The sequence below is a fragment of the Thunnus albacares genome, chromosome 15 (assembly GCF_914725855.1).
Source record: "Thunnus albacares chromosome 15, fThuAlb1.1, whole genome shotgun sequence".
Lineage (NCBI taxonomy): Eukaryota > Metazoa > Chordata > Actinopteri > Scombriformes > Scombridae > Thunnus > Thunnus albacares.
Genome location: NC_058120.1, coordinates 16819706 through 16833837, shown reverse-complemented (window position 1 = coordinate 16833837; position 14132 = coordinate 16819706). Strand labels below are relative to the sequence as shown.

The window sequence follows — 14132 nt, the reverse complement described above, 5'->3', positions numbered from 1 at the left end:
ACTGGTTCAAAAGTTGAACCTGGCTCAACTTTTGCCACAACACAACATCATCCAGCAAGTTTACTTCTAAGTTTACTGTTTACCTCACGATCGTCTTGGTGAAAATATATTAAAAAATTGCCACATTAAAAACTTTCCAGAGTTGTAAAATCCTCTGAGTCTGTGTATTACAAACCACTCAGTTTTGGCATCTAATAAGCATTGATTTAACACAGAGCTGTTTTCAAATGCCTTTTAAATCTCACCAAGAAAGTGAAGTATATTTCCCAAAATGTCAACAGAAATTTGTAATAAAATAAAAGAAGGTAGCTGAATATCAAGTAACATAAGGAGAGGAGAGGAGAATGAGAGAAGAAGGAGAGGGAGGAAGGAAAAAGAGGTATGGGGAAGCCCTCTGCCCTCTCTGTCTCCAGCCAGTCTACTGCAACATCTGGAGCTCACATCAGCCCTCCTCAGAGACTGGCACCACTGGAGAGAGGGATGAGAGCAGAAAAAGAGAGAAGAACAAAAGAGGAGAAGAAATGGTATCAAAGTTGATAAAAGGAAGGGAGGAAAGAAGGTGAGAAAGAGCTAATAAGTGAGACGAGAGAGGTTTTTTAAAAAATGAAAATAACAAAGGGGAAAATTATTCTCTATTATCTGATTTTGAACATCTGTTTTTGTTTTTTGTTTTCTGGGGGTCAAAACATATATTGCTTTTCTAAAATAATTCAAATGTAAAATCGAGCTGAACAGTGACTGTATTTGTGTTTGCACATCTGTGTTTGTGGTCGATGTTTGTGTACTTGTGTGTGTGCATGTTGTGTTGTGCTGATGATTTTCCAGTGATGATCTTCAATGCACAGCAGAGAGAGAGAGCATGTACACTGGTTAGCTTCTGTGGCGAAACACTCTGCGGCAGGAAACAGAACAACCTGTGATCTCTGCAAAAACACTAATGGAAAACCTCACTCAGATAGAAAACGTGGGTGTGTATGCATAAAAGCACAAGTGTGTGTCATTGTGCATTCAGATACCTGCATGTGAGTCGAGGATGCCTTGCAAGATGTCAAAATTATAATTTTTCCAAAGACTATGCAAAGTTATGTTAGGTTTTCTGAAAGAAGAATAAATGCAACAGGCGTCTGCTCTTGCAGCAATTAACTCGAGAACCACAGACTTTCCTTTACAGATAAGAAGTGAGACTTCCCTTAGACATGTGCAAAACAGACAAGATCACAAACCCTAACCTTTTCACAGTATGTCATAACAGATTTTTTTAAACCAAAAAAAAAAATACCACTCTGTTTTCAAAAGATGAGCTATATTTGGTCTAACAGATGATTTTATACAAGATAAATCATCACTACTGCTGAGAACTTGTTTTTTTCGTTGGCCGCTCAGGTTCTCGCTATATTCATATTACAATAACTAATTCAAACTTGGATTATAATATGCATACAAATGTTTTGTGTAGTTTTTTCATGTTCTACTTTAGTGACAAACTAGTGATATATGTCATATAAGACAATAAAACATGTGCATGACTTTTCAGACAATCACAGGAAATACTTGTTGTTGTAATAATCAACTGTATAACCCAAACTGATGGTGCCGTTGCAATAAACCCAACTTCCTAGCAGGTTAAAAAAAATGTTCCTAATCATTTGGAAATTCAGTTTGACCCTGGTTTCTTGTAATTGGGTGCAGAAGGTATTATCCCTCTGTTGTCTGAACAGAGCCACACTAATCTAGACATTCTCGTTGGCCAGGACAGAGATGACAGGCCACAGTGACTGATTTAACCCTGTGTTGTTTCTCAGCTTAAAGGTGCTACGAGTGCCTGAAAGCTGATCTCTGAGTAACAGTTGAGATAGCATTGTTAGAATGATTTCTTAGCAGGCTTTACTCACACTGGCTGTTAGGGAAATCAGGTTGACAGAAAAATTACCAAAACTTACAGGTATACCAATGCGTGGGTGTGCGTGTGCGTGTGTACGTGTGTGCGTGCGTGCGTGCGTGCGTGCGTGCGTAGGAGGGTTGGGGGGTCACAGGGATGTTCTTGACTGTGTCATCTCCAGCAGCTGTTTCCCTCAAACCCTGCCTCACCCACTCCTCCCCCTCCCACCCCATCGCCTCACAATGAAACCAATACAAAGGAACAGGAAGTGCCTCCCGTTAACTGGGGCCCAATCAAAGCCATCATTATTCCCGTGTCAGAATTTTTACAGGAAATAGCTTCTCAGAAAATATGCCAGCTGTGCAGGGAGTGTGGTATTATTGTCTTATAGGTCTTGTCTGTTTTTGCTTTTTTTCACTTATCAGTTGCAGCTAACAAAAGGACACATAGACCCGTCTCGACCACGTGCACAGCACACTGTCACTGCTGTGCGTTCACAAGGCAAGCCAGGCACTGTGTTCTCTGGGGCTGGGTAGTTATTGTGCACACTGTGAAAAGGGCTCCCCTGCTGTGCCTGCACCGGCTTCTTTGGTTCCCATCCTGAACCGAGCAATTGTCTTTTTAAACCCTGCGAGCGGAGCTGAGCCCAGAGAGCACACAGATGCAAGAGCACATACATGATCGCACACGCACACACCAAGCTTTGCCTACTGAAGCCGCATCTGTAAGAGCGCTGCTCAGATTACAGCATAAACGGTGGGTTCAGGTGAAGCCTAACGTTTGCCAGATGCTGCGCTGAAGTCACCAGGAGGTTAGCCTAACATTGGAGTGTTGTTGGTCGAGGAGGGTGGAATCATCTGCCTCCCTAACAAGGGGGGCACACATCTGGCGTGAACAGAAAAAATCATTTATGAGCATTATTTTTAACAAGCGTGAATAACAGCACTGATGCTTTTGCTTATCTGTGACATTTAAACCACAGAATAGAACTTTAATCTTGGGATCGATTTGTCTTGTTGTTGAAAGTAGTCTCTGTTTATCTTCTTTAGTTTGTCCTCAGTAATCTCTCTCTGTCTCTCTGAGGCCTCGCAGACGTCTGGAGGACAATAATTAACTCAGTCACTCAATGCGTTGACACAGGTGAGCACTACTCAAGTTGTTAAACAGTCATTACAGGGCTGCTGTGATGTGAATGAACACACACAAATTTGATTGACATTGTCATAGCGTGTCTGTCACATTAGGCTGATGCCTATTCAGTTACAAAATGCCACTGTTGACTGTATTAACACTGATTAGATAAAGGTGATGTCTCATCTGGCATGACACCTTTGCTGACGCTCAACATAAAACCCACACGGAAAAGATGACTTTACATGTGTGCCTTTTGTGAATACAATGCAGAGACATGGTGATCCTTTCTCAACTCCCATAAACTGGCCTTTGTCGAGCCTATCTCTTGTTTTGGCCAAAGGAGCTGCTCTGCGTCCTTCACTGTGAAGCTTATCAGTGGTGTTTGAAGTGCTCGTCTTTATCTGAGCTCACTGTGTTGAGGTCATCAGCCTGACCCAGTGATCTCTATCTCCGCCCTCACTATTTCTCTGCCTTGTTGTATTTGTCTCCCTTCCAGAGTATCTCTCTGCATCGTAAAACTCACTTCTAATCGATGTATTCACTTAATTTTATACATGTTAAAGCTAATGTTGTTCATTAAAGTTAAATGGAGATAACCCTCATTGAAGGCTCACCTAAATTACATATTATAATAACATATTTTCTCACTTATTTATCATCAGTGGTAAATAGCCATGTAGATAACCTTTATTTTCTGCCCAGATTTTGAGATATCCATCTCTGAGATTACGAAAAAAGTTTGTTTATGCCGTTTTTGTATTTATTGTGATAGTATGCGTACAGCGTATAGTATACATACAGTGACAAGAAGACAATACTAGTGAGAAGGTAGAATATGATCCAGGACAGACAGTTTGAGTAATACATCTATGAGTTTAAATGCTTATCAGACGCACATACACTGCCCAGCGGTTAATACTACTATGTGACAGAATTCTACAACTCTCAAAAGTTGTAAGAGCAGCAAACAATGGGGGGGGGGGGGGGGGGGGGGGGGGGTGGCTAATGCAAGCCACCAGTCAAATATTGAAATTAATAATAGGGCTTTGTTGTTAAATGAAGTGCTAATGTTGGTTTGAACAAGATATCAGACTCAGCCACTAGGACATCCTCTCTGAGATTTCTGCCTGCATCCCAGTACAATGGAGATAAACTGAAATTTGTTAGTGGTGCCAGCAGCATAATGCCTCTCCAGACACAATGTCCTGCTACTGCGGATAAATCACCGACCTCGTTATGAACTGTTTTTCTGCCAAAAAAGAAATCCCTACGAGAATTGCTGACAACGAGGTCCAGAGTAACGGGTGCATTGTTTCTGGAAAGTCACATTGTTGAATACTGTGAGCACCACAAATTAAATTCCATTCATCTCCATTGTCCTGGGCTGGAGGCAGATATCAAGAGACGACTATCTCGAAGATATGGGCAGATAAAACCATAACTATCTGCATAGCAAACAGGAAATGTTAAAATATTTATTTTATCATTTGGGTGAGCCAACCAATTAATGCATCTTTTGATATATCTGTAAGCTTTTACTTGACTTTCTGTAGTGTGTTTGTGTGTTGCCATATAAATGAAACTCTTCTCTTTTTTTAAGCCTAAGTGCTTCCAGTTTTTGAGTACTGACTTCCACTGGCCCTATTCCTCTTTTAATTATTCTGGAGGATTGGAGGAAGCAACATTTTTAGAAATCTTGAGTGGCTTTGACCCTCTACGTTGGCCAGACTCTTAACTTGGTGGTGCAAGGATATTTTCAGTAAATTACAGAGTAGCCAGAGAATGCTAGCAGGAAATGTCCATAATACAATACACACAGACCAGACATGGCTAAACAGATATAGGCATTTCCTGGTAGTGTTACTCTCTTATGTGAGTGAGTCATGGTTGTGTTACTTCAGCTTTTATTCTCAGAAACAATGCATTACACAGATTTTAAAGCATTTTTGCTTTGCGCTGTTTATACTGAGGCGCAATGGGTCACTGAGTGGGAGGATGGTCTCTTCAAACTCTGGGTCGAGGCCTAAAATGGTTCACAGACAAATCAAGAACAGCAATAAGTTGTTTTTTTTTAAATTCCCACAGTGAAAGACAAACACACAGGACCATTTCAACCTTTGTGACGTGATGTGTTTATGATCGTTTCACACACAAAGCCCAATTAAGACTCGCTCCATAATGCCCAGTGGAACATGACAATGCAGAGCTGACCAGCTGGCAGAGTGTCCATTTTCCCTGAGTCTTTATGTCCATCCCATGATGCTGTGTACGTCACAGCACCCTGATTAAAGCCACCTTGGAGGAAGTGGTGAAGAAAGGATGTGGGGGTGGGGAAAAATCACTTATCCGAAAATATGAATCACACTAAAAATGAAGAAGACATATAATCAGACAACTATCTGACAGCCAGACAGATAGAGACCAGCAGCAAGGCTAGGGTGTTGTGTGTGTCAGGTTTGATTGGCCACGCAGCTCAGTAGTTGGTTTAAGAGCTTTTAATCAGGTCACTGAGAGCCCAGACCTCTCTTCTCCCACTCTGCCCCCTCCGTCTGAAGGGCTCCGCCAGGGGTGACCAAGAGGGGTACCACTGACCCAGATTAGGAAAGGGTAAGTATATGTGTGTGTGTGTGTCTCAGGGTGTGTGTGGGAGCCAGGGAATCAGCTGTGTATCGTGTCTCAATCCCCACTGTTTCAATTCATTAGCAGCACAAGGAAGAGACAAGAGAGATAAGGGGGGTGGCAAGTGTGTGTGTGTAGTCATGCATGTGTGCTTACATATATCCATTTGTACATATGCTGGAACAAGAGAGTGTGTGTGTGTGTGTGTGTGTGTGTGTGTGTGTGTGTGTGTGTATGTGTTGGTGGTGGTGGGGGGGTAAAGAAGAAGTGTTAAAAGAATACAATGTCAATGACAGAAGGAAAAAGTCACTGCTGTGGTTCATCTTAGGGATCCACTTGACCTAGAAATGCATGAGACACACACACACACACACACACACACACACACACACACACAGGTGCAGATATACCCACCAGGGACCTAATGGCCTCTGTCTGTGTGTCTCTGTGAAGCCTGACCAGCTGAACCCCTGCAGCAGAAGCTGTAGCGTCAGGCTCCTCTACGTCTTTTTTTCTCTCAATCACTCTCTTTCTTTCGTGGTCTGAGTGTCTCTTTCTCCTTTTTGTCACTCGCCCTCAAGTCTGTCATGCAGTTATTTTCCACAGTAATGTTCTCTGCCTCTCTTCAGCTTGTTCTCTTCCATGGACTCTGCTTCCTGATCACCCGTACAAATTTCCTGTTTGTATCTCTCCATCTTGCTCCCTTGGTCTGTGTCGTCTCATCACGAGGACAATGTATGAATTTGTGTTGTGTGGGGTCCGCAAACAAAATGAAGAGCTGTATTTAAACTTGATCACCAGCTGAATGTGTCAAAATGTTCACCCAATACACCATTGCAATTGATCAGAAATCTTTGGGATTGATTCATTTCCATTTCCTTCTACTGCAACACCAGTTTCTCCTCCATCTAGCTTTGGCGTCTTTCAGCTAACAGATCAAGTTGCAGTCAGAATACTTCTTGCAGCGCCATATTTCATAGCAGTTCAGCAGCCAAATTGGATTTTGTTTGGAGTATATTGGAACTATTACAGTGGATTTGTGTCCCACTCTCAAACACTCTTTGCATATTTAAGGCAATGCGTGTGGGATCTCACAAAGTATGGGCCCAGACAGTCTTTAATTACAAAGTCAACATTGTAGTTCAAGTGAGTGTATTTCCCACAAATGTCCCACTTGCAAACAACAGTAAGAACTATTGCACAATAGTATTTATGAAAAAGAAAGAACAATTATGTAGTTATGATTTAAGTTAATAATTAAGGATGTCGCACCACACAGGGAGACCAACACTGGATGTGGATCAGACTCATTCTTCTCTTGCAATATGGAGATAACTAGCAGATGCAGCCAGTTTGCCTCTGTGCTGTCCGCAGACACTCACTCTGGTGTTTATTTGCAGTTTAGAAAACAGAGCAATGGTTTTAGACGAGAGATTAGGGCCTGCAGTGTTTCCATTAATGGTCATCCAATCGTACACTTACAGCAGCAAGTTCAGTGTCAGCTCCAGGGAGGCTATAAATCATTCCACGTCTCTCTGCTTGACAGTCTATTGGGCAGGCCGAACAATGCAGTGGTGTCTCTTTTGAATAAGTAATTTATGAATGTATTCAATTATAATATGTTAATCATGGATGAACGTATATAATTTCTATTTAAAAGTTTTTGCAAGTTGTTTAAGCAGGATAATGGAGGGTGTTATGACTAATAAGATCAACCTCAGCTACACCAACTGGCCTCCACCACAATCACCAGGCCTGGCCTTACACAAAGCCAGATGTTTAACCTCATTTGATGGCTGCAGAATAAACGGACCGTTCCAGTCAGGGTCGATGAAAACGACAAAACAACAGTGTGACCAACAGCTGGCAGCCTCTCCACTCACCCAGTCACGCTGTGAGCAGAACAGTCAGCTTGTTTTGGCCCTAAACGGCCATGGGTTTTATGGCCTTCTGTGGCTTGTGTCCCACCTGCCATACAGTTGCATTGCCTCCATTTATTCCTGCATGGACAGACTAGTAAAATACTCACACCCAAGGACATGGACAGGGCCACCTGACAATGTCCTGATGATAATGACAACAACATAGTTCCCACAGTGTGCAGGCACAGTAGTGTGAAAATATAGCTTTCTTTTACTGATTTTACTTGGTATTATGGTTTAAGGTGCATTTTTATCTTGAAGCTCCACTTTAGCAAACTTTGACTTAACATGACTGCCAGATACACAGTATTTCTGCCAAAGTATGTTTCCCAGAGCATCTACTTTATTGGACAATATGCCGCCGATTAATTTTGCATTCACTCTATTTAATCTGCCCAGATTGCATTTAAATGCAGTTGAGACAGACACTATTTCACACTTAACATCAAAATACATCTTAAAGGGACACTCCAGAAATGTAGTATTGCACTTCTGTGAAGTTGGGAGAGTCGTGAGTAACAAACAAAAAAATAATAATGATCCAAATTGATGCAGCAGAGGCTTTGATATCCTGACTTTTACACCATAGAATGAGTCAAAACTGCTGGATCCTACAATTCCCATAAATGCACCTCACTAGCATCTCTTCATTATACATTTCCTGCCCAGTAAAAACCTGCACCTTTAAATTCCACACCCACACTGTAATGCAGACTTTCTGTTCAAAAATTTGTAGTCTCTAAGCCCAAGCCAAGATAACCCCAATGACATACCTGTGACATCATGATTTATTTCCTCAGACTTGACAGAGCTCCTCCACAGCCACAGAGGACATTATACAACTGTTTATACCAGCTTTATTGTACTCTTCATGATGCATAACCTGGCCTGGTCATGCATAACCTGGTCAGACCTCAATATGTTTTAATGCATTTGTGTATTTGTACCTGTATTGAAAACTACTTGCGATTGGATCAACTAAGATACAGTATATTTTAGTATTAACAGCCACAATCCCAGCTACACACAAGAGTTATACATACAATCCTGATCTTAGTGTGTACGGTAGAGTTTGCTATGCCTCCTACCCGCCACAATGGATGCATAGAGGGTGAGTGAATGAAATCAATGAATTTTTTCTTGATACACGAGGTGCCTTCTTATCTAAAATCAAGGGAGATGAATGAATAAATAATTAATTATGCACAGGCTTGAACAAGAGACTCAAACATAAATAACAAGTGTCCTGTACAAATGAACAATATGCATAAAATGTCATGGCCTTGCCTGGGTCACATGGGAACAAAAGATCGGGATCTGTAGGCCGTCCAAAGCTGATGGAGAAGACTGTAGCGTCTTTGATGAAGAACAGAATGCAAACAGCGAGCAGTGGAGGAGGAATCCTGCATGACACACTCCAGGGATACAAAGAAGTTTAAGTTTCACTGTGTTTCTTGCCACTTAATTATCTCCCCAAGATGGGCCTGCACTTGTGGATGAAAAAGATACCCTTCTGTATACAACACTGCCTCTCCACATGACAGTATGGTGGTTTACCCCCTCTGTCTCTCCGTCTCCCTCTCCCTGTCTCATCTCTCTGGGTGACCCTCATTACACTCTGCTCTGTTGTTACCAGAAGTAAAAAGAGATGCTTTGTTTATGTCGAGTTAAAAGAAGGTGCTTTGAGAGGTAAAGATGAGTGGACTAGAGTGGAGAGACTCAGATCCTTCAGGTAGGGAAACACACACATTCAGTCATGAAAGTGGAATTATTATTATTATGTGATTGGATTTTCCTTTCTTAGTGGTTGGTTGTCAATAAAATATATTGGACTAAAATTTAATTGAGAGAGAAGGAGAGAGGAGGAGAGGAGGGGGCGCTGCTAATTATGCATGGCGATTGTTGATGGCTTGATTGTCTGCGTCCAGCTGCACGGAGGAGCGGGGAGAGGGAGAGGGAGGGCTGGGAGAGAGGCAGACTCACTGACGCCAGGCTCGAAATTCTCCCATCCATTGAAAGAGAGACCCGATTGTGTCCGGGGCCTTTCCGACAAGCACCTGATCCCTGCCCAGACACACCAGTGCATGTGTGTGTGTTTCGCACAGATTTACGCACTGTGAACTCTGGAATCCGCAGACAAGCGCTGTCATGGGCACCAGAGCAGTCTGTTGGCATTTTTTATATCCCAGAAAAAGCTCGTATAGTTCCTAAAGATGACAACGAATTCAGATTCAGTGAGAAACAGTGAATCAACAAAATCAAATGGGATAGTAATTCGCTTGGACTGTAATCCCAAACGTTTATTTTTCCCCTGAAGTTTGCTCAGTTAGCAAGAACAAACAATTATTTTCCCACCAGACCTGGGAAATTCAGAGCAATATTTGTCTTCTCCTTGACATATTTAAGAAAGATATGTAAGGTCAAAGTCTTGTTTGGACACTCGGCACCGCTCGCACAATATAACTAACTAAAATAGCACTGGACCTAAGTCCTGTCTCACAGTTCAATATTGTGGTTTACTCTAATGTGAGGTCTCTGTGTGACTTGTCATACAGGGTCAATGGCTATGGGGAGGCAGTGGGAGGGTAGGGGGGAGGGGAGGGAGAAGGGGGGGGGCATGACTGCCAGGAGGAAGGCAGTGACTTGAACATCTGTTAAACCTCTGCATAATGGGGAGGATATTTTCAGCCGTGCGTATTTACGCACAAATGTGTCCAGGATGAAGATAAGAATGCAGTGCGCTTATAATTACTCTCATCTTGAAACATTGTCTTGTGTTTAACCCACTCCTTTTGTAGCCTGTGAGGTAATACAATGCCACTTTTGCTGACAGTTTCGCCAAAATTATAATGCAATTTAGCCTTAAATGGACAGTTCAACTTCTCAGATCTGAGTGGGTGAGACATTCAAAGCGGTTGCAAAATATTTGATGAACACATACAGGCTACAATTTCAGCACCCACTGGCCGTTGAGCAACCACTTTATCTAGCTACTGTATAAAAACTACCTTGTTCAATAGTGTAAAGTTTTGTCCTGGCTTTAACAATAATTTTATGGTGACTATTGATCATCACATCTTAGGATTCTTCTCCAGTCCATGTTTTTATTATTGCTAAAATTGTGGAGTATTTGGGAGGCTTTCCTCTTTTTCTGACTGCAACTGCAATAGGCGTGGGGGCGTCGATCCCATGTCCATGAGTGACAGACTCACTGAGCCAATCAGGTCTTTGAGCGCCTCTGCTTCTCTCCCCTCTGGTGGTGGACGGGGGAGGGCGGGCCGTCTGCCAAAGAGGGGAGTGCGCGTCGGGGTGAATGGATGACGTCGGGAGGCTGGCGCCAGCATGTCTGGGACTGGCGCGTTAGATCAACACAGCTGGGCCGGGATAGGACACACAGCTGGCTCAGGCCTGCATTCCTCTACAAAACAGGATTGTGAGAAAAGGGGAAAATAAGACCCAAATAGGAGCAGTACGGGACGTGCTTTGATGTAAACTAAAGGGTAGCAACATTTTGGATTGTTGAAATATATTTTTCATAAAACGGTTTCATCTAAAGGAGGTTAGATTTTGGCAGTAAGCGACTTGACAGCTTAAGTTGCACTCTTATTATTATGTGAGAGTTAGAGACATTGTTAATTATAATAAGTATATGCACTAAGGCTATAAGAATAGGCGTATAAGCTTCCAAAACATAAATGTTCAGTCAGTTAATCCATATCCAACGACTGATCATCATAATAACATGTTCTTAGCAATTAGTTCATGTAGAAATAACTTGGCATTCCACTGACCTTTTACCTATATTATATAAATATGATATTTTCTATCATTAATATTTGTATGCGCATGTTTTGGGGTTGTGTGTCCTAAAATAAGCAGGCACACTGCTGTGAAGTGTGGAAAAACCCATAAGATCAGATATCTAACTATATAAGGCTTTATTTGAAGAGATTCAGTTTTGCTGAAGAGTTTGTGGTTTTGGATTTGGCTAAATCAGACTACAGCCAAACTTTTTCATGAAGGATATGCAGTAATCGATAAAAATTCAATTATCTAAAATGAAATATTTTCATGATAACATGTCACAAGGATCTCTGTTCGGAGAAGGCTTTCGTATGAAATTAACTATTTACAAACGTAAAAGTCGGATAGAAACTGATCTTGTTGTAAACAAAAATATCTCTCTTTTTAACAATTTTACATGAGGATTCTTCAAAACTTCTAAACTAAACTTCTGCCACTTTGTGAACTTTAATTATCGTTTTTCAAATAAATGCATCACCTGAGAGAGGTAACTGAGGTAATTGATTGACAATCCCCTTCAGGCATCCCAGCCTAATTTCCTCATTCTTTCCAAACCTTCCACAAGGTGCTATCAGCCAATGAGAATGGACGTGCTCTTCACACTGGCCAATCACAACGCGATGCGAGAAGGGGGGCGCAAGCAGGCGCGTAGTGTATAAAACCTAACTGTACGTCGCTGTCACAGCACTGTAGCTCCATACAGGACGGCGTTACGAAGATCACCGTGATCAACCCATCCATCTACTTCTACTCAAACATCACGTCGAGTCTTGTTATTGTTGCTTTCTTGTTTCGCTTCTGTTTTCCATCATGAAAGCCATCAGTCCCGTCCGCTCGGTGAGGAGCTGCTACAAGGCCGTGTGCTGCATCTCGGAGCAGAGTCTCGCTATCAGCCGGAATAAACACTCGTGTCTGGAGGAACCGGTGGGCGCCCTGTGCGACATGAACGACTGCTACTCCAAGCTGAAGGAGCTGGTGCCCAGCATTCCGCAGAACAAGTCGGTCAGCCAGGTGGAGATCCTGCAACACGTTATCGACTACATATTCGACCTACAGATCGCGCTGGAGGCGGAGGACACTGCCGAGCCGGAGATGGTTTTGTCAATAAAGGTGAGGGGAGATGCGGGCGGCAGGGTGGACTGATGCTTGTCCTTCAGCTTCACCACACACTGACATTCCCTAACAAACACGCCTACTCCTCTTTAAACATCTGTTCTGCGGATTGAAGTTTATTCGACTCGAAGAAACTGATGCTTTGTATAAAAAGTAACACGATATGCACCTTCGCCTGCGTGCATGACACTACTATAAACTATTGTGATGCATAGCAGATGATGGTGTTGTTGGAAAACAAGATTACACCCATGCGCAGACACTTCTTCTTGATTGTATGCAATTATTGTAATTTGGATGTCGCAAAAGTCTAAGTCTGCTTCTCCCCCTTTTTGCTCTCCATCCAGACTGCGGACCTTACTCGCAATTTCTCCAAAGAAGAAGGGCGGTTGTGCCATTAGGATAAGGATAACTGATTATGGTACGTATTAGTCTTTTCCTACTGAATCACTTTCTACATTAACAACAATCATAAGATAAATGTGCTTGGAAGTAGCCTATCTGCGGGCTAATCTGTCAAGCAGCCTATAAAAAGAGCACTGTCTTCTTCTTCTTTTTTTACTTTCACTGTGAAATAACTTAAAAATAAAACATTAAATACCAACGGGAATAGTGTAGGCATTGATGTGCTTGGAAATGAAGGTCTCCCTACCCTCCACATTCACCATGGTCGCCAATTAGACAGGCCAGTGAATGTGTAGCGGATTCATTGCTATCTGCCTGGGGTTAATGAAAGTTCCATGCTAGGCGCCAGTCTGTCTGCTCCCCTCTGCAGGGAGGGAGGGAGGGCGAGAGGGAGAGATCTGACTTCACTTTTCTTCCTTTCTCTCCATGCAGGTGCAGGGAAACACATGTCTCCACTTCACTCCGGGCAAGAGGACAAGAGGGGCAGAAAGGGTGGGATAGGTATTTGGGAGAGAAGGAGAAGACGGAGGAGGAGGAGGAGGAGGAGGAGGAGGAGGGAGGTGGAGGGTTTTAAAGAAAAGAAAGAAAAGACATGAAAAAAGTGGACTGTTTCCTAGATGAGCGGGGATCAACAGTGGTGCATGAGCACAAAAAAAGAGACTCATTCTTTGGCCCCTGGACAGACAAATCAACACACCAAAGCAGACGCCAGGATTGGAAACTGAAAGCGACCAGCTTTGTATGCCCTCCTCCCCAAACCTGGGATTCCCTGTAGGTAGAAGTAGAAATATTGGTACATTGTTATTTTACTTTTCCATTTTTGTGTTGCATTCCAAACAAGCTTTTTTTGTGGGTTAAATTCCACAATATTTAGCTACACCCAACCTGAACCCTTTCTATACCAAGTCTCACATCATCTCACACAATTACCCCTGCATTATACCCCCCCTCCTAATTTGTTTTCTAATGATCTGGAGACTGTTACAACTTCATACGAATGTGTACATATCTGCTGTGGGTATATGTGAGGTGTGAGTTGATTTGGATGTTTGTATTTTTTTCTGAATGGGAGTTGGGGTTTTCTTAGGTATAATCAGAACTCTATACTAGAGTTAATTGTAAATGTTTGTAGGGATTGTGTTATTTCTACAGACAATGTGCTGTGAGTTTCATAAACTCTTTATTATAAAGTTTGCTTTGTATGTATGTATGTATGTTCTTATGTAATGAAATAAAAAAAAAAGATGTGAAGCAGT

General features: G+C 42.3%; 1 protein-coding gene across 1 annotated transcript; it reads left to right on the top strand.

The window, feature by feature from the left end:
• Positions 1-12017: 12017 nt before the first annotated feature.
• On the top strand, positions 12018-14132 carry id3 (inhibitor of DNA binding 3). The gene is made up of 3 exons (XM_044375993.1): positions 12018-12468; positions 12819-12892; positions 13309-14132. The coding sequence occupies exons 1-2, from the start codon at positions 12169-12171 to the stop codon at positions 12870-12872; spliced, it is 354 nt and encodes a 117-aa protein (XP_044231928.1). The 5' UTR covers positions 12018-12168; the 3' UTR covers positions 12873-12892; positions 13309-14132.

What these genes read in the sequence shown, in the direction of transcription:
- id3 (XM_044375993.1), top strand. Translation starts at nt 12,169, where the DNA reads ATGAAAGCCATCAGTCCCGTCCGCTCGGTGAGGAGCTGCTACAAGGCC. An exon ending in AGATGGTTTTGTCAATAAAG is followed by an intron (nt 12,469 to 12,818) that starts GTGAGGGGAGAT and finishes CTCTCCATCCAG; the next exon opens with ACTGCGGACCTTACTCGCAA.